The 22,750-nt window shown below is 37.5% G+C and overlaps 2 protein-coding genes across 2 annotated transcripts; both read right to left on the bottom strand.

Moving 5' to 3' along the window:
- Positions 1-3,495: 3,495 nt before the first annotated feature.
- Positions 3,496-17,416, bottom strand: LOC146324044 (uncharacterized). The gene is made up of 19 exons (XM_084723268.1): positions 17,323-17,416; positions 17,124-17,175; positions 16,069-16,232; positions 15,786-15,830; positions 15,576-15,682; positions 14,159-14,328; positions 13,804-13,964; positions 12,325-12,535; positions 11,293-11,478; positions 10,942-11,126; positions 8,174-8,237; positions 7,247-7,410; positions 6,793-6,837; positions 6,590-6,696; positions 5,590-5,759; positions 5,268-5,431; positions 4,645-4,855; positions 4,149-4,358; positions 3,496-4,033 (listed from the first exon to the last, which is right to left on the bottom strand). The coding sequence occupies exons 1-19, from the start codon at positions 17,347-17,349 to the stop codon at positions 3,750-3,752; spliced, it is 2,727 nt and encodes a 908-aa protein (XP_084579394.1). The 5' UTR covers positions 17,350-17,416; the 3' UTR covers positions 3,496-3,749.
- A 2,405-nt stretch (positions 17,417-19,821) lies between these two features.
- Positions 19,822-21,678, bottom strand: LOC146324043 (receptor-transporting protein 3-like). The gene is made up of 2 exons (XM_084723267.1): positions 21,471-21,678; positions 19,822-20,297 (listed from the first exon to the last, which is right to left on the bottom strand). The coding sequence occupies exons 1-2, from the start codon at positions 21,611-21,613 to the stop codon at positions 19,952-19,954; spliced, it is 489 nt and encodes a 162-aa protein (XP_084579393.1). The 5' UTR covers positions 21,614-21,678; the 3' UTR covers positions 19,822-19,951.
- Positions 21,679-22,750: the final 1,072 nt, after the last annotated feature.

Raw genomic sequence — 22,750 nt, 5'->3', positions numbered from 1 at the left:
AGACATAAATATAAGATAAAATTACTCTCATATTTCATACAATGTCTCTGCTTTCTAAGGCAAGGGTGCAACTCAGTCAACAAAGGCAGGTGAAGCTGAATGAATGCCCCCCACTGGGGCACCAAAAATTCTCTTTTGGATTCTGTTCAGTGTTTTGAACATAATCAATCCTCCTGACTTGATAGAAATGAACAGAAAAATACACACAGCCCATACTACAAACAACTACAACAACAAGCAACTATTTTCAAGGTGTAAAAATGGATAGATTACTACAGAGGACATTCAGTGTTTGATTTATCTTTAGGATTCATTTTACCACAAGCTGCAGTTCAAGGCCGGACTGCAAAGCTTCTGAAAGGGATACACTCAGGAGCTGAAGTTATAAATATCAATGGCACTGTAACAGTAATAGGAATCATTTCCAGAATGATGTTGATGTGCCAATAATGATTATTATTCCTGCCTGTTGTCTCTGAAGGAAGGAACAAGGAAGGACACCATATCAAGTGGTAGGTTACCGTCTCTATCCCTTGTATTTGCATTTTGACAAACTTATTCACAGTCAATTTAGCAAACAGCATCCATCAGTAAATAAATTAATGATCCTTTAAGTCCAATGCGCCGTGCCCAGGGCGCGCCTTATGTGAGCCAAACACACCTCAACAAAATGAACATATACAGTGTGCCGCCTTTGAGTAGTAAAGTTTAAACTGACTAGAACTGAAAGAAATTTTAAGGGCAAGGAGAATTACAACAAATTAATTTCTGTATATGTAGGGTAGAAATTATGGTGATTGCTTTGGTTTTAACAAGGGGGTATAACGTTTGCAGCATGTGCAGGGTCCTTAAACATAAAGGTAGGTTACTTACATTTTGCAAACAGATACTTAATTGCTAACTTTTAATGATGCCATTTTACCAAAATGTGAACAACTAAATGCATAAAAAAAATGGGGCTCATGTTGTAGCTTGTGGCACAACTTGCTGACTGAATCCATGCCAACATTATAATTTCTGTTCTCCTAAAGCAAAGACACACATGGAGGAAGGGTGGAGATTTTAAACACAGACAAGAAATACAAGCCCTGTCATTACACACCTTTGGTAACCACTCACCCACTTTATTTTTCAAAACATCAACCTATGGGAGTTATCTGTTACAGTCTGCACTGCTGTCTACTGTGTTGCTGAACCATACGCTCGTCTTCATGGTTTTAATATTTTTATTCAAATCTGACACTGAGCAACTTACTTGCTTACTGTGATGAAGAGCAGGCGATAGCTAAGACAACAGTGTCACACTGAATGCTCTAGTGGTCTATAACATAAAAAAAAATCAAAATCCACAAATATCTACAGAAAATTGAAAAGAATTGTCTGAATAAATAAAATAATATATCAAACAATCTACCATCCAAACTAAAAAGCAGGTCTATGTTCAGTTGTATCAGTTCAGGCTTCTCCTCACCTCATTTTATTCTGCTCCCCTTTCCTTCGCTCTCCGCGCCTCCTTTTTCTTCTCCTCTCCACGTATTGAGATGTTTTAATAGTGGCTAAATTTCACATTAGTGGCAAACAATGCTGATGCTCAGAGCAAACACCATCTTTACCTGGCTGTCAGACGTGGATCATATGGCTCCTCAGGGCGCTCAGTTGTGCATGTTACCTGTTGTGGCTCTGATAAGTCGAGTCGAAGAGGGAGGGGCAGGCTTGTGCGGTCTCACAAAATTAATCAGATCTAACAAATGCAGTTGTAGTAATTTCAGCATGATTTAAATTGAGATGTAACAAGATGTAACAAGACAGAAACAAAAAGTACATTTCAGAGCCTGTACTTTTTCATTTTTACTTGAGTAAATATGTCGAATCAGAGTTTGTATTTTAATACCAGTCTTTTTTTTATGCAAGTATATCTACTTCTACTTGAGTAAAGGACATGTTGACATTCTCTACCTTTGTGTAAGAGACTGACCAAAGTCTTCTTAGCTGAGTCCAGCATCTCCATAGGTTGCGCCATTGGTTGGTCCACAAAAATCCCCCACTCTTTGGCAGCTGAAGTTTTCACCCTAGGTGGCTGAAAATTGGCTGGGAGGTCATGTGTGTGTGAATGTGTGTGTGTTTAGGTTCATGCCAATTGGCTAAAAGGAGGCATGGCGTATTGCATAACAAGTAGATTCATGGGTTTGCACCAGATTTTGTGGAAAGGTTGGTCACAAGCTAAATGACAGCTGATAAAGTGATCATGACAAGGCTGTAACTTCTAAACAGATTCGCACACCATTGTCAAAATCGTGAGTTGTTAGTCGTAGACTCTTGTGGGAGTTTCATTGCGCTTATCAAAGTTAATTCTTCATTGGTGATGGTTAGCCTATACATTAGCCACGCCCCCTCATTACCTGTCTTTTTAGACACTTGTGGGAGTCACTGTTGGTCTAAGCAGAGTTTATTTTTCAGTGCTGTTCGTTTGCATTGCACACTTTACTTTAGTCACGCTCTCTTTAGTCACTCATGAAGGTTTATCACAGAGCCTCGCCACAGCTGTCATTGGTCTTGTCAGAGAGCTCCTCTTTGTGTGTATGGATGAATGCATATGCACATACATCACAATAGCTGCAAATCCGTGCTTGATTAGTCATCCTGTGGCCAAACAGGATGTTTGTTTAATATTGACAGTCTACATGTAACATTTTAAAATACAGGGTAATGTTTCAAGCATCTCAGAATCCTTTCTATATTTTGTACTGAAACTTCAGTTTGGCTCAACTTTTGACATGCATTAAAGAATGTTAGTTAAAGGACACTATAACAATTTTTCAAGTCTGGCTGTCTGAGTTTGGAAGGGCCCCAGTGTCATTACAAAATGCTCAGAAATGGCCCTGGTCACAAAGCACATGTGTTGTAAACAACACAAAGACATGCTTTATACTTAGACTTGTTAGGTGGCTACAAAGTTTAAGAAAGCAAACTTTGATTTACCTTCAGCTCGATGCAGACATTAGTTTTAAACTCATATTAAACAGTAAACGAGGTTGGACATGCACCTCACCTGTTGTGAATATCAGTCTGTCACTGTTTCTACGTTAGACCTATAATCACTTAGGAAACAGCATAAACAACATAAATAAAAAGGAAAGAGAAGATACAGAGCCTGAAAATAAGCCATCAGAAAAATAGCATCTCATCCAGAAGATATTACTGTGATATATTTGGCATGAAGACGAGGAGGATGAGAAAGATGGAAACTGGAAGATCAGTTGTGCAGATCAATTAAAACATCAACAATATCATTCATGTTACTTAAAACATCACTTCAAAAACAACATCAGTGTTCATGATAAAAGTACAGTGTTTAATGAAACTTTAGACTCAGGAAAAAAGGCAAATAGAAGAACTTGTAAAACACAAGAGAAGTGTTGTACTGTTTGTTAGAGTAGTTTAGATTTGTAGATTAGTCACTGGTTACTGTTGAAGCATGGAGATATTTGTTGCTTAACTGATAATGCAGAAGAAGATTTAACAGGAATTTCATGATAATGGTTTCAGAGCCTCAGAGCCCTGAATCATAACTGCAAACAAGATCAAGTAACACAATAAAACATTAAAATAAACTGTGACAGGGATGTAACATTACATTCAAATACAAAAGTTAAATCAACCTTTAGGTTTCCTCTGTGCTTTGTAATAATTGACAATATGATGAAACATGTTAATAAATAATAATTATGAAAAAAAACTCAAAAGCAGAATCAGGATGTGTTGTATGAGTTGATCCATATAACAATGATGGTGATGAAGCTGACTGATATGAAGAGGATGTAGAGGCCAAACAGCAGGCGGTCTATTATGAAACCCACCTGGATCCACTCCTCTGAGCCACTGCTTCTGCCCAGCTGCTGCTCCGCATGAAGGTGGAGGGCCTGGAGGTTCCTGCCCAGGCTCTTCAGCTCCTGCAGGACCTTATCCTCATCTAGTGGCCCCTTCTGTTCTGGACCCTCACTGTCCTCTGCCATCACAGAGGAGATGTTCATTTCTGTTGCAAAGGAGATGAAGAGAAGACTTGTGCAAAGATCTTTGTGCAGCTCATAACGCACATGAATTCATGAATAATTTACCCATAAAACCACAACCCAGGGGAGACATCCTACCTTGTGCAGCAGGATTTTGGATGATGGTGTCCTCTAGATATCTGGGCTTTGGAGGAAGCCGTACCAGACGGCCCAGGATGTGAAGAACAAACAGTCGGACCCAGCGAGGGACTGGAGAGTAGTGAGCGGAGCCACACAGCAGGTTGGTGACGAGGATGGTCTCCAGTAGACTGGCCACCATCATCCCCAGGCACAGCGACAGGAACACATCTGGGAAAATATGTATATATGTATAATGTATTAATTTCATTTGGTGATGAATGATGTAAATTTTGTAAGTCAAAACAACATTATTCATTGTCTTTTTTTCACATTTTCACATGGCAAGATTTCAAACTGGATTTATGGTATTTATACTGATTTCGTTGATCAGGGGGAATCTTACAGACTGCAGCTGGGCCAGCAACATTATAAGTAACCTAAAAGTACTGGCTGCAAGAGTCACAATAGCTACTAAAAGGGACTCTTGCACCTGTAGACGGTACTATCAACTGACTTAAGAGAGGTATGGTGTTTCCAGTGATAGGCAGCAGGTCGTTCATGATGAGCAGGAAGACAGTGTAGCCCAGGATGAGGGTCATCTTGAACAAGGATCGGTCCACAGCCTGGGGGGGCAGCAGGAAACTGAGGAGGTCCACTGTGATGAGGAAGCAGCTGGGGATCAGCAGGTTGACCACGTACAGGGTGGCCCTGCGCCTCACCGAGACCTGCAGTAGCGATATTGGCAAACCTCACTTATTATTTCTCTGCTGCTGGTGATAAGCTGTTATTTTCTGCAACACAATTTAAAACATGTGGTATGTGAGGTAAAAAAAAATATTTTGGAGTGCTTAATGCCTACAGTATTATGGTTTTACAGGCATTATTCATGTTCATATGACTATGATGATCATTCATCCTGACCAGGGTAACTATTAACCACTGTTACACTTAATATAATGCACTGATTGATTTAATCTTAACCCTCAAATTGTTTACATCCAAATTAAAGAGTAAAATATTTGGTGACATAGACTAAACTTTTGTTTTTGGATGACTTCTTAAAAGATTTTTCAATCTCATCTCAACATTGTTGCTGTGTGAGTGAATGAAACAGTAAAATATGAAGTATTTCCTTACAAAGAAGCGAATCTCTTCATAAAGTTTTCCATCCCCAGCCGGTAGTCGATATTTCTGCGATGTGAGGCCAATCAGTTCCCACTCACCAAGAGTTGACATCACCTCTTTTGAGTGTTCTAATATTTCCTCTACAGAGAGTGACTGGCTCAGCTGAATAGCATCCGCTGAAAGGAAAACACAATACAATCAAAGCTTTTGTGAGATACAAACCATTTGTAATTACATTAATTAAAAAGGATGCAACAAACATACCAGTCTAGATTATCTCAGGTATTGTTCTGTTAACAAGAAAAAAACAAGATTTGGATCTGTGTCTACTTACTACGGAGCAAGTAGGAGTTGAAACTTAAACTGCAGTTCTGGATGTCAAATGGAAACGTGTAGATGTCGAGCCTGCAGGAGCTGACCACTTTGACGGGCTGTTCATCAAAAACGAAGCCATCAGAATACAGATAAGTGTACGGGACAAATGGAGCAGAGTTCCTCTCCATACTGCGGGATGAGAATAGACCAGTAAATATGATTGGTAGAATACAAATGGCCATTTTTATAAAATACAAACATTTATAACATGTGAATCATGATCTTAAGAAGAGTGTTTATGTTCATTAGTTAACCTGCCAATGCAAATGTGTCTTCTGTGTGGGGATCAGTCAAGGTCTGGCCAGTTAACATATACCCACAGTTAAAGGGACAGTTCACCCAAAACTGAAAATTCAGTCATTATCGACTCACCCTCATGTTGATTGAAGGTCGGGGTTATTTTGTTAGTCCGCAAAACACTTCCGGAGTTTCACAGGAAAACAGTGTTGCAGAATCTCCCAAACAATGGAAGTGAATGGTTTTCAAACGTAAAAAACCCAACAGAATAGAAACATAAAATGGCTCCATACTGCTCGTCTGGTGTAATCTAAGCCTCCTAAAGACCCAACATGTCAAGTTGACTAAAAAAAAGTTATTTACACCATGTTTTAGCCTGAATCTTCACTGTAGATGCTTAGCTTGGAGAGCCATTCTCGTGCACATGCACACCATTGGGACATTAGGGGACTTGGATTATGCCAAACGAGCAGTATGGAGGCATTTTATGTTTTTTTTTCCCAGTTGTTTTTTATGTTTGAAAACTGGTCACCATTCACTTCCATTGTTTGGAAGATTCTGCAACACTGTTTACCTGTGAAATTCCAAAAGTGTTTTGCAAACTAACAAAATAAACCCAACCTTCAATCAGCATGAGGGTGAGTAGATAATGACTAAATTTTCTTTTTTGGGTGAACTATCCCTTTAAGGCTGTACTGCTCTACAAAGAATATGGTACTAACAATTCATTGATGACCATATCTGGTACCCAGAGCAGTTTCCTTGGAATTGTGATTGATGAAGAACCGCACTGTTCTGGGTCCCACCCAACAAACTCATTTCTCCATAACTGCAACACAAATCAGACACATACAGTATAAAACTAGGATTTAACAGTTGGATTGTTACAAGTAAACTGTGAAGCTATTGTAAACGAAGTACTTACTAAAGCTTGCCAGATATACGTCGTCAGGATTTGGGCCTTTTCATCCTGAAACAGAAACAACATTTGGTGTTATGTATTCCCTCCTCACTGGCATTTTCTTTAATGGAAAGTTGTTAAAAACTAAAAGCGATGACCATATTAGGCTCTGTGAAATGTTACGTTCAAATTCAATACTTAATACTTAATTACTTAGGGAACAAAAAAGACAAAAATGTAAAACCATTAACTCATAGAACAGAAAAAAATGGCATAAGTAAAATACTTGGCACCAGCACGGAAATTATGAGCAACAAACGAGGCATTACATGAAGTGCTTTAAGTGTCTTAGGAACATTTTCCCTATTACGATTTATTTAACCAGCTGAGTGGCCTGCTGTGCTATGTTTGAGGTGTTCAGGAGGCAGACACCTCCAGGATGTGTGCTCTTATGAAAGGTTAATGTACTGTCTCTTACCACTCCCAAGATGCCAAACAGGATGAAGTTCATGCTGACGATGGTGGGGGTTGACTGATCCATGACAGGTCGAATGGAGCTCAGGTTGAAAACCGGTCTGAGAGCCTCCAGCAGGGAGGGAGGGTCAGGTCGAGAGCAGTTCAGCATGATGGAACTGCACGGAGCTGCAGACGAAAGAAGACATTATGACTGTCAAAGTAAGACGAGATAAGATAGAACTTTACTAATCCCAAAGGAATTACTGTGCCAGAGATTGCTCCAAAATTACGAAAACAGAGAATTAAAACAATAGAATAAAAATAGAGAATTAAATCTGGAATTAAATCTAAAATATTAAGTGGAGTATAAGTAAAAAGCAAGCTAAATTAAAGTGAAATACAAAAGTACAATACAAAAGGAAATTACATTGAAAATAAAAAGTAATTCTGCAATAATAATAATAATAATAATAATAATAATAATAATAATAATAATAATATAGATATGGAGACTTCACATCGGCTGCATCAGCTGGCAGAAAATAAAGTTCTAAGTTCTTAAACAGCATAAGAGAGGCAAAAGATATAATGACAGTGAGTCAGCATGATTTGGCAAAGTTTTTTGCAGTCATTCATTTTCTAGTGTCATTAATTCTGGATAGAGATTCATTTTCTAGTCCGTGACCATGCCCCTCAAAAGAGTCCAGTTCCTATGTCATCCCTAATATTATTCAATAAATATCTATTTTTCCTCCTTTACTTTATTGCTTGCAGTGGCCTCAGTTTACAAATTATAAGGCCTGATAAAATTCAATAAATTCAAGTTTGATTACACTGACAATTGTATAGGAAAATGATTTAAATAATATAACTTAATTGTAAAATAAATTTTCCTTACTACTATTACGTATACTGTAATACATCAATGTATCATAGGAGCTGTACTTACCATGCATGAGCAAAGAGATGAAGAGGAATAGAACCTTAGAAGGCTTGACTTTCAGCGGGCAGCACTAAAAACCAGTGGTGGAAGAAGTTATTCAGATCCTTTACTTAGGTATTACTAAGACTACACTGTAAAATACTCCATAAGTAAAAGACCTGCATTCAAAACTAAAGAAATTGTATGTATTACCAGCAACATTATACTTAAAGTAAGGGTCAAAGCATTCACTCTGCAATGATGTTTTTGGAATTAATATTACTCCTGCATTAATGTGAATGTTGCATTTTACCGCAGTACATTATTATGGCTGAGTTACTTTTAACCTTTTTATATTGTGTTAAGTCTAGTTTAATGTATATTATTGCATCTCATTTTGTAGGTTTATCATATGATTACAGTATCACTGAGGAAAACAGCCCTGCTCTCAGATTTGTGACAATTTTCTAAAGCCACAAAAGAAACATAATCAGTTTATCAGTTTATCAGAATATTTTCAAATCTACATCTCCAAGTTTTAAGATACATGGTTTTCACTGGACATTGAATGGATATGAAAAAATGTAATATGAAGAGTAACTAGTAACAGACAAATGTAGCAGAATACACAGTGTAATACTGAAGTGCAATATTTGCTTTTGAGATGTAGTGGAGTGGAAGAAAGTAAAATGTAGCTTGCCTGAAAACACCGGAATCCCACAGGGTCCAAACAGTAGGAAACCATCATGTGATATCCAGATATAGAAGAAGCATTTTTCATTTAAGACCCAACAACTAAAGTGTAAAGGTTTCCAACATTAACAGGATCATGTGAAGTGATTTTTATGAGTGCAGATCTGCAGTCTGTACACTTTGTAATTTCTTTTTTTCCTTTTCTAAAATAAAACATTTAAATTTGACACAACAGCAGACAAAGATGCTGTTGAATGAATAATTATATCCTCTTGCTTAAAGTGCATATTCAGCTTTTAAAGCTTAAAGCTCTTAAAGCTTTACTTTAAACCTTTTAAATGTAGTGTTGATCTTCAATATAAAACCATATTGGAAAGAGTTTTTTTTAAACATTGGCTTTTTATGTTATTGCAAGTGGATACATATTTTATAGTTTGGATACAAGATACACTAGATTTCTGTAAGTATGGAGATTTATGTGTGGGCAAGGGACTCTGTTCCATTTAAGGGACATCTTGATGAAGCAGCATTCAATGATATTTTCAACAACAATGTGCTTCCAGCTTTGTGGCAAGCAGACCCGACTTCAACCCCACCCAAAACCTGTGGGGCAAATTGAAAGACTAACTTTGAGCCAGACAATGTCAACGCCCAACATCACCTCCTGACCTCATTAATCCCTGCAGCCATCATCCAAAATCTTGTTACTGGATGTCCACATACTTTTGGCCACGTGACAGATGATTTGGTCTGTCTGTGTGTGACACAACAAATTTTTGTTGCTGTTTTTGGTACTTATTTAATAATTTTACAGTTTTATTTTTGTAATATTAATCTAGAACAATTATCTCCTCAAAATGAAAATACAAATGTTACAGGAATTAAAGGGACAGTTCACCTCAAAATCAAAAATACATATTGTTCTCCTGTCCTGAAGTGTTGCTAATCCATTTAGATTTTTTAAGCATGAGTTGCAGAGTTTTGGTTATATCTGCCTGCCTTCTCTTGAATATAATGGGACTAAATGGCAGACAGCTTGTGGTACTCAAAGCATAAAAAAAAAAAAAAAAGAAAAATTCAAAACCAGTGTTTCTTTCCAGTTACTCAAAAGAAAAGAAAGAAAGAAAGAAAGAAAGAAAACAGATCCTCCTTGAAACTGCTCACAACAGAGTTTGTGGATTATCTTCGGTTCTGGAAAGAGACATTGCTGTAGAGTTTTTCAGATGTATTTTTTGGTGTTTTGAGCACCACAAGCTGAGTGCCATTTAGTTCCATCATGTTGGAGAGATGGCAGACATCTCTAAGGCAACTCACACCTGGATAAAGAGCGCTACTGCCCAACACAAAAACAACTGTCTATTGAACTGTTGTTGGCAAAGCATACATCAGTAAACAAGTTTAGTTTTCACATTTTTGTTATTTGGTTATGTATCTTTATCAACTCAATATATTTTAGTATTTGTTATGTGTTTATTTCAGTAAATTTTAACTGGAAGCTTAAAATTCTGATCATATTCTACAGTATATAGATGAGATGGCAGCTATTTTTTGTAGATTATTATTTTATTGCTATATTTTGGTCCCACGGAGCCATTGCTAATGGCTAAACTATATTTTCTAATTATATTGACTGTTGACTGAATAAATTAATAGAAACACAATTGAAACATGATTATTATGTTTGAAATGAATGTCAATCAAAAACTTTTTTTCAAGTCATTTTATTGTGATTACAGTGGTTTCCTCCATTTTAAAATGTCACAATGTAACACAAAACGCTTAAAACTACATCTATTTAATGAACTAATTTAATGTCCAATAGTGATAATATAACTATTTCTTATCATTATCAATAATACAATTACTTTAGACTATGTGTAAATATCTTGGCTCCATAACAAATCATCCAATCACATAACAATCTTCATGTATTGATCTAAATTCAACAAACATTTGAGTCTGTAGCTACAGAAATGGAGCCTCTTAAAGCAGACAGCCTACTGATGGTATGAGGTCACCCAGATTATCAGGATGGTAATGAAGCTGACTGATATGAAGATGAGGTAGAGGCCGAACAGCAGGCGGTCAATGATGAAACCCACCTGGATCCACTCCTCTGAGCCCTTGTTTTCACCCAGCTGCTGCTCCACCTGGAGGCGGATGGCCTGAAGGTCCCGGCCCAGGCTCTTCAGCTCCTGAAGGGTCTTGCTCTCTCCCACCGGGCCCATTTCTTCTGCAGGCCTCGCATCAGATTTTTGCTGTGCCGCCACCCCGCGTGGTTTCATTTCTGGTTTTTGAGGAGAAAAAAAGATTGAATTTTAAAAAATCAGTCATGGAAATACTTTTATTACATTCAATGATCCTGTCTAAATTTCTTACAAATACACTTTTCTGTTTAACTTACGCCTGATTATCCCTTATTCAACCACTGTAGAACTACATATAGACTTTACCTGAACCCTTTTGTTCTTTAGTCTTCTGAGGCAGGCAAACAAGAAAGCCCAGAAATTGCAGAACAAACACTTTGATCCAGTGAGGGACAGGAGAGAAGTTAGCAGAACTGCTCAGCAGGTTGGTGATGAGGATGGTCTCCAGTAGACTGGCCACCATCAGAGCCAGGCACAGAGAGAAGAACACATCTGGCAGAGACAGCGAACAACAGGGGAGAGTGTGAGAGAGAAAGTTTGCACTTTCAGATTTTTATATCTTGCTGCATATTCAGCCAGTTTTGGCACTTCACAGTACCTACACCAAATGTTCACGTATAAGATCTTTGGAAGCATGATTTTTCTGTCATCTCATTAAATATGATCGCCAAAAAGGTGCACTGAGGACCACATATCCACATCTGCCCTGCAGGCTTAAATTAACTGAACAGGTGAAAGGAATGAAGGATCAAGTTATTTGAAGTGGGGTTGTCTGAAGTGATTTATCATCTATAAATGCCAGTCAACATGCCCCCAGTTTGGAGAAACAGTAAGGAATACCAGCATGAATTATTAGCAATGAATTGATGTGGATGGGATTTAGGCAGTGTACACCATATTTAGAATGTATTCACCACTTTACCTTGCCCTCAGACAGTCATATCAGTCAAATATTGCTCTCTCTCTCTCTCTCTCTCTCTCTCTCTCTCTCTCTCTCTCAGCCAGACTCCTTTTGCAAAAATCAGTAGGTTTACTTCACAGAACACAGGAGTTGCTCGTTACTGCTGCCTTGATCTGTTTGATAGTTTTATGTTATTGCCTGACTATGGTGATTTTAAATGAACCTTTTTAAAACACTGAGGTCACAAATAATCCGAACTATCCCTTTAAATAGGGCTAGTCATTGATTTGTGTATGATGGTATCGAAAGAGAAGATTCATCATCATTACATCTTTACGCTCTTGATCAACTGAGTCAAAAGATGTATGATGCTCACATATGGTAACACAGCAACATATAAATACAGAGAGCTTTTTCTAAGACTGAATTACACTGACTTATGAGAGGTATGGTGTTTCCAGTGACAGGCAGCAGGTCGTTCATGATGAGCAGGAAGACAGTGTAGCCCAGGATGAGGGTCATCTTGAAGGAGGAGCGGTCCACAGCCTGGGGGGGCAGCAAGAAGCTGAACAGGTCGACTGTGATGAGGAAGCAGCTGGGGATCAGCAGGTTCACCACGTACAGGGTGGCCCTGCGCCTCACTCTGATCTGCAGAGGGAAGGACAAAAAACATGCTGGGTACCTTTTCTGTGCTCATTTGATTCACATTCCTCTGAAGGATGGACAAATGGTGTATGAGCTAGCTATTTTTATGTTTTTTATAGGTTTAGATTTTTTAGATAGGTTAAGAAATGTAAGCACAGGCTGGTTTCATCTGATTTCAGTGAGTGGCAGGAATTAAGAGCAACTATATAGAAAGAGCTGATCTCACTGATGGTTTTATTTGTCATGTAGAAGCAGCAGAATTAAACTGTTTCATAAGCAGTTCACTGTCCTTGTAGCAGGCTTAACTAATGCTTAATTCATTAAAGTCAGGGCTGCAAGGCTCTGGGACAATCTGCCCGAGGAAATAAGGTTAGCCGAGTCAGTGATCTTATCTCTTCTTAAAACATACCTTTATTGGAGAGCCTTCCCTGATTTTATCTATGTTTGAACTGATCTGCACTGTTTTAATGTCTTAAACTATTTTTACTGTCCTATTTTGCACTTTACTATTTTATTTTATCTGTTTTACCTGTTATCTGACTTTCGAACCTGTGAAGCACTTTGTAATGTGAATTTTGAAAAGTGCTCTATAAATAAAGATGATTATTATTATTGATGATGATTTAATGCATGAATTCATGTAGGATGTATCAGGAATTCCTGATGCTCACCATTAACAAATAATCAAGTCACTATGACATAATGTGATTAGCTCACTCTGACTAGATCATCACTTAAGAAATGTTAATTCACAGTTACTTCATACTTCATACACATTTAAATGCACCAAGTTACCTGGATTTCAGTTACATAAATGTTTATTAATGTAACTGACTGATTTTTTATTTTTTTTTTGGAAAATGCTTCATATTATGCCTTTAAGTATATTAGTTGTGCCCAGTCATATTTAAAAATGGTCATATGACACTTATTGTTCAGGTGTAGAATGAAGCAGAGTGAAATGACTTGGTGTGAGTGTAAAGTTTGTTAATGCAGTTCTGTGCTGTTTTAAACACTATACTGTGTTGTGAAATATTGTTGGTCCATGTACAGCATCTTTACTGTGGCTGCACAATTCAGCTTTTGAGTGGGACTGATATATTTCGGTTTGTTAGATTTGTGCAAGTCAAATGTTTTGGACAGAATAAAAAAAGTAAATAAAGAAACTGCACAACATACGCTTGCCTGCTTTCAACCCAAATATAACACTCTTATAATCTGAGCTTGAAAATCAATTTACCGTCCCTTTACTTCAATTTTTATGAACCTACGTGAAATGCAAGCTCATCAACGTAATGGTCACCATGTCCCAGGGTGTATTTGTGGGTGGTGATGTCCAGCAGCTCCCACTCCCCCATGGTGGTCATCACGTTCTTGGATCGCTTTGTGATAGTTTCCGCACTTTGACCAAGGATAATCTTTATGTCCGCAGCTGGGGAGAGAAGAATAGAGCAATATGTTATCCAGTAAAGTCAAGGCCAGTAAAGGCACAGGTCCACATTAGAGATTCATGAAATTTATAGATTGTTTGTAGTTTTTATTCATGCTTGTTGTTTAACTAGCTTGTCACTGTAGAGAACTGTAATGAGAGATTTGTCGCTCATGAGATGTGGTGAATTGCCTTACCCACGTGCAGGTAGGAGTTGAAAGTCAAAGTGCAGTTCTGTATGTCAAAGGGGAAGGTGTAGATATCAAGGTTACACGAGCTGACAACTCTTGCAGGTTGAGCATCGTGCACCCTCCCGTCGTTGTACAGGTACATATACGGGACAGGGGGCGCTGTGTTTTCATCCATGCTGTAAGACAGGAACAAACAGAGGAGTTTTGAGTTTGAGTAGTTCTGGCTCTTTTTCCTTGATTGACTTTTCCTTGGGCTGCCCCTGACAGTACATCCCTTTGACCAAAGTCACATGTTAACCAAGAGTGTCAAGATTTACAGGTGTGCTAACTAGTCAGTAGCTTGTACAAAGTAAGTTTGCATTTCAGAATTTACATGTGTTGACTCCCTCTTGCTGTTTAGAAATCCCATGAAAAAATAAAAAATAATATATCTTATAATTTATCTTACTGCACTTTGTCATAAAGCAGGGGTGTGTGTAGGTGCTGGCCACCTCTGAAATCTGATTGGCCACTGAGTGCTACACCATTATCGTAAACTATGATTGGCTCTCTGCCTAGCGGGAGGCAGGACCTTAGTTTAATCCAACGGACTCACAAGTATTTTAGAATTTGCATTGTCTTCTTTCATATGTTCGTATGCTTTTAATTTTTTACAAGTTTAATTTAGTTTATGGTTCATTTTACAACATAGGATGGTATAATGAGATGTCTGTTGTTTTTCCATTGATGTTACTTACAAAACAAATACCATATACAAAAAACTATGAGTCTCAGAGCCTAAAAATCAAGGTACAATCTCTTTTTGAGGACTTAAATGTAAAGTATGGAATCTTTTTATTATATTTGTATGGTGCCACTCTGTCGTGTTGCTATTGGTAGGACTATTTATTTGTTATATACAATTTTTAAACGTTGGAATCTAAGTATGCAGGCATATACATACTTAATGATAATGATGATACATAAGTCAGTGTCGCGCATGGGCACAGCTCTGCCATAGGCTGTCATTGTTGTTCAAAAACAAATGTAGGCACTGACTCCCCAATGCACCAAATGTGTATTAATGCACTGCAAAATATTTCCAAAATGTATTATTTTCTCTTGTTTGAGTAATGGTTGGTAAAAACTACCATGTCCAGCTGTTTTGGGAAATTATTTAGCCTTTGAAAAAAAGATAAATAAAAGAGAGTAGAATTGTAACCCTTTTTATGTCCTTTGTAGAAACAGACTTCCTACAGGGTAGGAAGCTGGAAAGTTTTGCAAGACGGACAAATACATTGTTAGTTTGAGTCTTTTTTATGGGATTTGTAGAAAATAAATACAGCATAATACCAGCCTTAATAGATATATTATAAGAGTTTGCTAAGATGCCTCTAGTGTTCTGTACATGGTTTGATGTATATAAATGGTCGATGGAACTCACAATTCATTTATCACGATATCTGGCACCCAAAACTTGTCTCTGGGAAGGGAGATCTTGTTGCTGCCGCACTGAACTGCATCCCAAGTGACAAGCTCGTTCATCCACCACTAAAACAACAAAGGTGATGTCAAGAATAGCCTCAACATATACAAAACATTATCCCACAATTATCCGTACTAACTGAGGAATTTGGATGACTGCAATACTTACATAATTTAGCCAAAGGTAAGTGAGCAAGAGTTGAGCCTTTTCATCCTGCAAGACAAGGAAAGCTGATGACAGTGTTGTCTAATGTGTTTTTTTTTTTTTTTTTTTATGACACCTTAAAGGAGTCTCAGTGGAGCACAGAAAGACAAGGAAGAGGTTTACATTTAGTTGAAAACATCTCATCTCATCTAAAGAAGTAATTGAATTCTGCTGTTCCAGGAGATCCGAGGTGCAATATGGCATAATGCATATACAGCTCAGTGTGCTGTATGAGAGCTGAACATACCACTCCTAGTATCCCGTACAAGGTGAAGTAGGTGCTGACATCGGTGCTGACTGTCATGTTCATGACGGGTCGTATGGCGCTCAGGTTAAAGAATGGAGCCAGAGCCTTCAGCAGGGCCGGTTGGTTTGGCTCAGAGCAGTTCACCTCAATTGCACTGCACAGGGCTGACGAGAGGAGTCAAAAGATTAAAAGTCCAGTTGTGAACATGATTTTCAACACAACAGCAGACCTGAAACTAACTAAGTGGATGAAACAAATATGGAGATTGTCTCATCTTTTGTTTCCAATAATTATTGAGTTTTCAGTGAACTTATTTCCAATTTAATGCACGATACAGAATTTAACTATTCCAGTATTTGGCTAATGGTATTGTGCATACATTACATGTTTTATATATAATATACTCTATATTCTAATGCACTTTTTTGGCTCATTACTGATATTTGCAGCCTTGTTGGTTATGTTTTGTGAGAACATTAAAACTTTTTGATGTGAGTAAGACCTGCACATTTTATTTTTCAGTACATTAATAAGACATTACAAGCTGTGCTTTGTATTGAATTGGACAAAAACTAAAAATATTATGTTCTTTATTAGAGAGTAAACGAACACAACTATACCTCAATTAGGCACCATACACCCAGGGGTACATTATTAAGATGTAACAAGCTGTATGTTGTACCAAATTGGACAAAAAATAGAAATATTTTCACACTATTATACCTTTTATCAGACTTTCTTAGAAAGTAATTAGAGACACAATACAGCAGTACTGTAAAAAAAAGTGTATTATTGCTTACCATCAGACCCTTATTAGGGTTTATCAGAGGGTAATGGTTTCTAATTACAGTATTATTTAAGTGTATGTTGTCTTGCTTGCTGTCAAAATTACAGTTCTGTTATTGTATGTCCCTAATTATCCCCTAAGAAGGTTTAAAGCTCTAATGCTGTCTAATAAAGAACATATTATTTCTAGTTTTTCTTTGCCTTGATATTAGTGTACTGTAAAATAAAGTGGAACCAATACTCAATACTGTGGTTTCCAAAAAGCTTACCTGGTAAGAGAATAAGAAACATGACCAGAGGGGGTCTGACTGGAGGAAGACACTAGAATAAAACAAAAATGTTTCAACTTATACAGCTACAACATTAAATCCAGAATCATTATTTGCAGAAAAGATTTATTATTATTTCTTGTTACTGACAGACTCTTTATTTAGGCTTGGAAATAACATGTAGACTAAGATACTTTACCTTCAGTGTAGTGTCCTTGGAAGTCATGATGTCCAGACTCCAGTCTTTATCTTTCTACACTTGTCAGATGAAAAGCAGCTTCTTGAAAACCTGCTCAGCACACGTGATAATCATCACACTCATTTATGCCAAAATTTTCTTTTGGTTGTCAATTGTGTGAATAACAGTCTCTACATAGATTGCTTAAAGTATCCATAAATAGCCACAGCAAAGGCATGGCCACGACTTACCTGGAAATCTAACTCTTGCAAGACTAAATTCAGCCTTAGTGGCCAAGATATACATAGTGCTGCTGCAAACTGAGCGTGATGTGGACGAACCTCCGGCAAATGATGTGGGAAATGGAAAACTCTGCAAGGCAGCTGCTTTCCCTGCAGGTGGTTTCATACAAAACAAAGATAAACCACAGTTAGTGTGTTGTGTCACAGTTTGTGACTTGCACATGGCGCAGACTGACCACGGCGGCTTTATTGTCACACCTGTTGGTCGTATGCAAATAAACAGTGGACAGCCTGTGAGAAACAGGTGTCCTACGTTGTCACCTGAAATCTCCTGCCAGCCAAACATTTTTCTTTTTATATTTATGCTGTGTATCAAAATTAAACAGATCAAACAAACCATTTATGTTATATAAGTGCTAATTAACAAGGTGTCATAATCTGGTACTCCTCTCCCTCATACATATAGACCCATTTTTGTCATTTGAAGAGGGGGAATGGACATCTTTAGAGGGAGACAGCAGGTCAACAGTATATGTGCTACAGAGAAGCGGATATATCACCTAAAAGTTAGGAAGCTGAAAAGAAAAGTCAGATGCACCTCAGCACTGTATGTCAAGTTTTTCTAGTCATAAATCTGTAATAAAGACTGTGTTTACTTGACCCTGCCATGAAGTTGGATGTGTCCCTCCTATTAATATGATAGAATTATTATTTATTATATTTTTTATATTTAAAATGCTCTTTAAGGGGCCCACTGGTAGCTCAGTGTACTAAGGCTGTAGTCCTCATCGCAGCAGCCTGTGTTTGATCCCAGTCCGTGGCCCTTTGCAATATGTCGTCCTCTCTCTCATCTTTTTTGATCTCCGTCTGTCTTGTGCATTGTGGGCAAGAGGCCCACAAAAGAAAAAGTTTGGGTAGTTTCACACAGTAGCCTATATTATGGCCATTATCATGCTCCATCATATGTCATAGGTTGTTGCAGCAATTTTTGGGTTAATACCGTTTACTGCAATGATTCGGTATAAAATTTAACCATTTTTGACCACTCGAGAATTGATAAAAATTGTGAAAATCCTTCCAAAAATACCACATTAAGACACCAAGACCATGAAGAACATGACAGAAAAATCCAGGCTGTGATGTAGTATCAAAAACCTTCAACATTTTGTGATTTACATACATATAAGGTGAGCATGTCTGTGAAGGGGAGACCTATAGAACCCATTTTCATTCAAATATCTTGAAGCGTGAAGTCAAGGGACTAAAACTGCCAGAGCGGTTCGTCCCACAACAGTTTTAACTTTTGAATGTTATTCAGCCTCCTTCATGACAAGCTAGCATGACATGGTAGGTTTCTCAGGTCATCCAGTTTCATATGATACCAGTAACCCTGAGCTCACTACAGCCTCTAAAAGACAGACTTGTCAGCTGCTGACATGTTCTGCTGCTCTCGCAGGGTTAAAGAGGCAAAGCCTTACACATGGCAGAATGATGCTCTATAATCTGCTTGTGCAGTTCTAGTATTTATTTTCAACAAACTTTGCAGAATTACTGCTGCCAGAAATAGGCTAGCCCAAATGTACAAACATTTTCCCTCACAAAACTGTACATAATGAAAAAATAGACTGATCTAGATTGTGCTTTTTTACTGTATTTTTTCCTCTGTTTTTTGCTTTTCATTATCATAGGGTTTGTGTCTTGGCAAACAGCTCAGATAGGTGTAGTACTAGCAAAAAAAACAAAAACCCCCCGCCCAAAAAACAAACCTTAATTCTCAAAGACTTGAAGACACCAACTCCACTGTGCTTCAGAAATTAGCTGCATGACATTGTTTACACACATGCAGAAAGTGCAAAATCTAATAATTCAAAATGTCAGCATAAATAGGAAGAATCCTGGGTCCATTTATGTAATATCTGGACTCAATTTGACTGCAGTTGTATGTGTGTGTGTGTGTGTGTGTGTGTCTAAGTTTCACTGCTTCATCAACTGACAGGACTTCATTGTCCGAATTAGTGCCACATTTACACATTAATCAATTAATCAGGCCAGTTTATTTGAAAACAGAAAATATCCACAATTTAAATCACAAATACATTTGATGTAGTGCTTATAACAACTTTACTTATCTATTACATTGTTTACATTCTGCTTGTAAGAGGGTTTATTTAATGCATTTGACCAGACAAATTTATTAACAAATTAATATGTTAAAGACAATTGTCAATGAAGAATCTAAAAGCTTGTATGAACTTGATTATTACAGAAATGTGATAGAATAAAATGAAACAGCACGACAGGAGGGAAAGTGCTAAACAATTTGATAAGATGAATGTATACATAAAATATCATTAAAACCTTGAGGATGAAAACAAAACAGTTTGAGACAAGCATGGTTTTCCATATAATTAATAAAAAGCTGACTGTGACAGACGACAGTTGCCTTTAATACAGGCCTCACAGTGATCAGGCTCATGGGGACTTCTGACCTCAAGTTTTCGAGTAGGTTTGTAATCTTCATTCCAGCATTCACCATAGAATTTCTTTCTGATGCTGAGCACCAGATTTTCCAGGAGGATGTTGATGTTGTCCGGTTCGATGTCGGGCTCCTCCATCGGTGCTTCGCTGCACTCTTTGCAGTTCTGACGGAGGCGCTTCACCTTGACGGTGCCCTCCCCGTATGACAGTTCCATGTGGAAAACCACCTTCACCCAGTTGACAGGCCACGGTCTTGAACACCAGCTGCACTGAAACCTTGAAAATGACAGAGAATCCAAGTTTTAAAAAAGTCTGAACTGGCCCTTCTGAAATTCTAAAAAACTGACGACTGACCAAACTTAAACTTGAAAAATGTAGACACACAACCAGTAACACTTTGGTAAAAATAAATTATACAATTGGGTTTAGAAATCAGCAACCTAACCCAAATAACTGACTAAATAATTTTGTTAAATAATGTTGCCAGTGAAAAAGGTAAATGGGATGAGAAAAAGAAATTTGATGTCACCTCGGCTCTGATTATCACATAATGAAACTTGAATTCTTCTCAAGTTTTGCCAGTCTAAACCTTATAGGCCTCATCAACAGATGTTAAAGCCTAGTGAGGTTATTTCTTCTATTCTTCTTTTATTTCATTTTCTTAACTATAAGTTGACCCTTATCCTAATAAATAAACAAGTCATGGATGAGAGCAACCCCTCCAAGTATAATAACCACTCCAGATTAAGGAAACGTACATCGCTGTTTAGCTTTTAAGAGCCCAGATCCTCATGGCTTGTCAAGTGAGCAGTTGTGTCTTGGCGGATCAATGATCAGCATCGTTACATAGAAAAAATTAAAGAAATATGGGTCCTTTCAGTCTGTCTCCATCAACGTGTACAAACCTGACAAAAAACTACCTCACTGAATCTTTAGGCCTCGCATTTCTTGTATATCTGTCACTTTCGTTCTGCTGGCAGTTACGAAACTACAGGGCGTGTCGACATCCATACTCTCATTTGCTGTATCAGTTGTCATGTTATTACATTTTATGTACTATTTTATGTATTTTCTCCTTCTTGTTAATTGTATTTCTTATATGGAAGCTCTTTCTGTGTGAAGCACACTGAATCATCCATGTACGAAATGTATTATATAAATAAATTTGTGAGATGTTGAAAAAAGGTCACAATTTCAACGCTGATTCGTCTTTCAAAATCAAAACATAATTCAACGTTGACACAAGACCTAAATTCCCCTGTGTTGAATTCACTATCTTTCTCCAGAATCACTTGTAGCAGCTTTAAACAGTACATGTAAATATACATGTACGTATACAACGTTTAGAAATCTAATATATGCACTATACTATATTAAACTCACAAATTTAATGCTGGATATATTGTTACACACCAGCTACAATCATTAACAGTTATACAGCACACTGACCTCGCACTTGTATGCCAAATATACTCCTTCCAGTCCAGATCTGGGCAGCCAGGCTCAATACTGTCATCAAACTCCAGATCCCAGAAGTCTTCAAGGTCCTCTGCTTTAGTCTGGAAGATTGTTTTCCACTCCTTTTCTGCCATCCTGTCAGTGTCAGTGGTGCTGGAGGATGAGAGTGAGCTCTAACAGCTGATCTGTACAGTATATAAACAGCTTGTGAGAATGACTCATCATTTGTTGGCGGAGAGAGTTCAGGGGAAATGAAACTTAAAGGTGGTTTTCGAAAGGTTCGGGTTTAGTTTTGTACAATGAATGGAGATGGGGACTGAGGAGTTATGGAAGATGTTAAACATATATAGCGACTGATTGCCTAATAGAATATATGCAGAATACAAGGCAATGGAAGGCCCATGTAATGAAACAGTAAAAGCTTTGTGCATCTTCAAGTGTTTCATCAGACTGCAGCAGAAATGAAACCGAAACATTTTCCTGGAGTTTTCACGCAGCATTGCCACCTGCTGATGTTATGCTGCATCACACTCTTCTTTATCATCCAGGCAATGAAAACACACGGTAATTTTTGTCAAAGTTGTCACTTTCAGAAAATAACTTTGGAGGAGCTGGCCTAATTTTACTTAACTGTAAGTGACCTATGTCACTATTTCCATATGGAGAAATAGGCAAACAGCAGGGTTATAAACTAAACTAAAAACCTTTTGGTGTGTAAAAAACATCTGAGTTAATTGAAATAAAAATACACACTAAACTTTAGAAACAAGAAAACTAATCGAAATGGTATTGTGCACTTAAAAAACTAACAATAAAATAAATACATTCAGGAAATGTTTTTAGTCAACTGAAAGTTAAAATTTCTCTCATGAATATATCACACACATGAATTGTGGGGAAAATCTTACAATAAGCTACACAAAACGTGAGTAGTTACGAGGGAACAAGTGAGGAACAATGTTTTCAGTGCAGGACTTTGACTTGTAGAGTATTTTGTAGAATTAGTACTTTTTAATGAAGCAGTGTGAGTGACACTCTGTTCCACCCTCATGATTTTGCTGCTTCAAACAAACTGCTAATGCTGCTGCCAGTATATCACTCTCCATGTAGCTTCTTTTACTAACAGTGAAGTATTATTTGTTATTAAAGTATTCCACTGTTTAAAGACAGTTACCTTAGTGACTCCAGTACACATGTTCTGAGTGTTGATGTTTCCTGACATTTAGTGCCATATTTACACATCAAATAATAAATAAATCTGACAATTTATT

The sequence above is a fragment of the Lutjanus erythropterus genome, chromosome 7 (assembly GCF_056507025.1).
Source record: "Lutjanus erythropterus isolate fLutEry1 chromosome 7, fLutEry1.hap2, whole genome shotgun sequence".
Classification (NCBI taxonomy): Eukaryota; Metazoa; Chordata; class Actinopteri; order Lutjaniformes; family Lutjanidae; genus Lutjanus; species Lutjanus erythropterus.
Note: the sequence above shows the minus strand (reverse complement) of the source record. Positions and strands in the feature narration are given on the sequence as shown.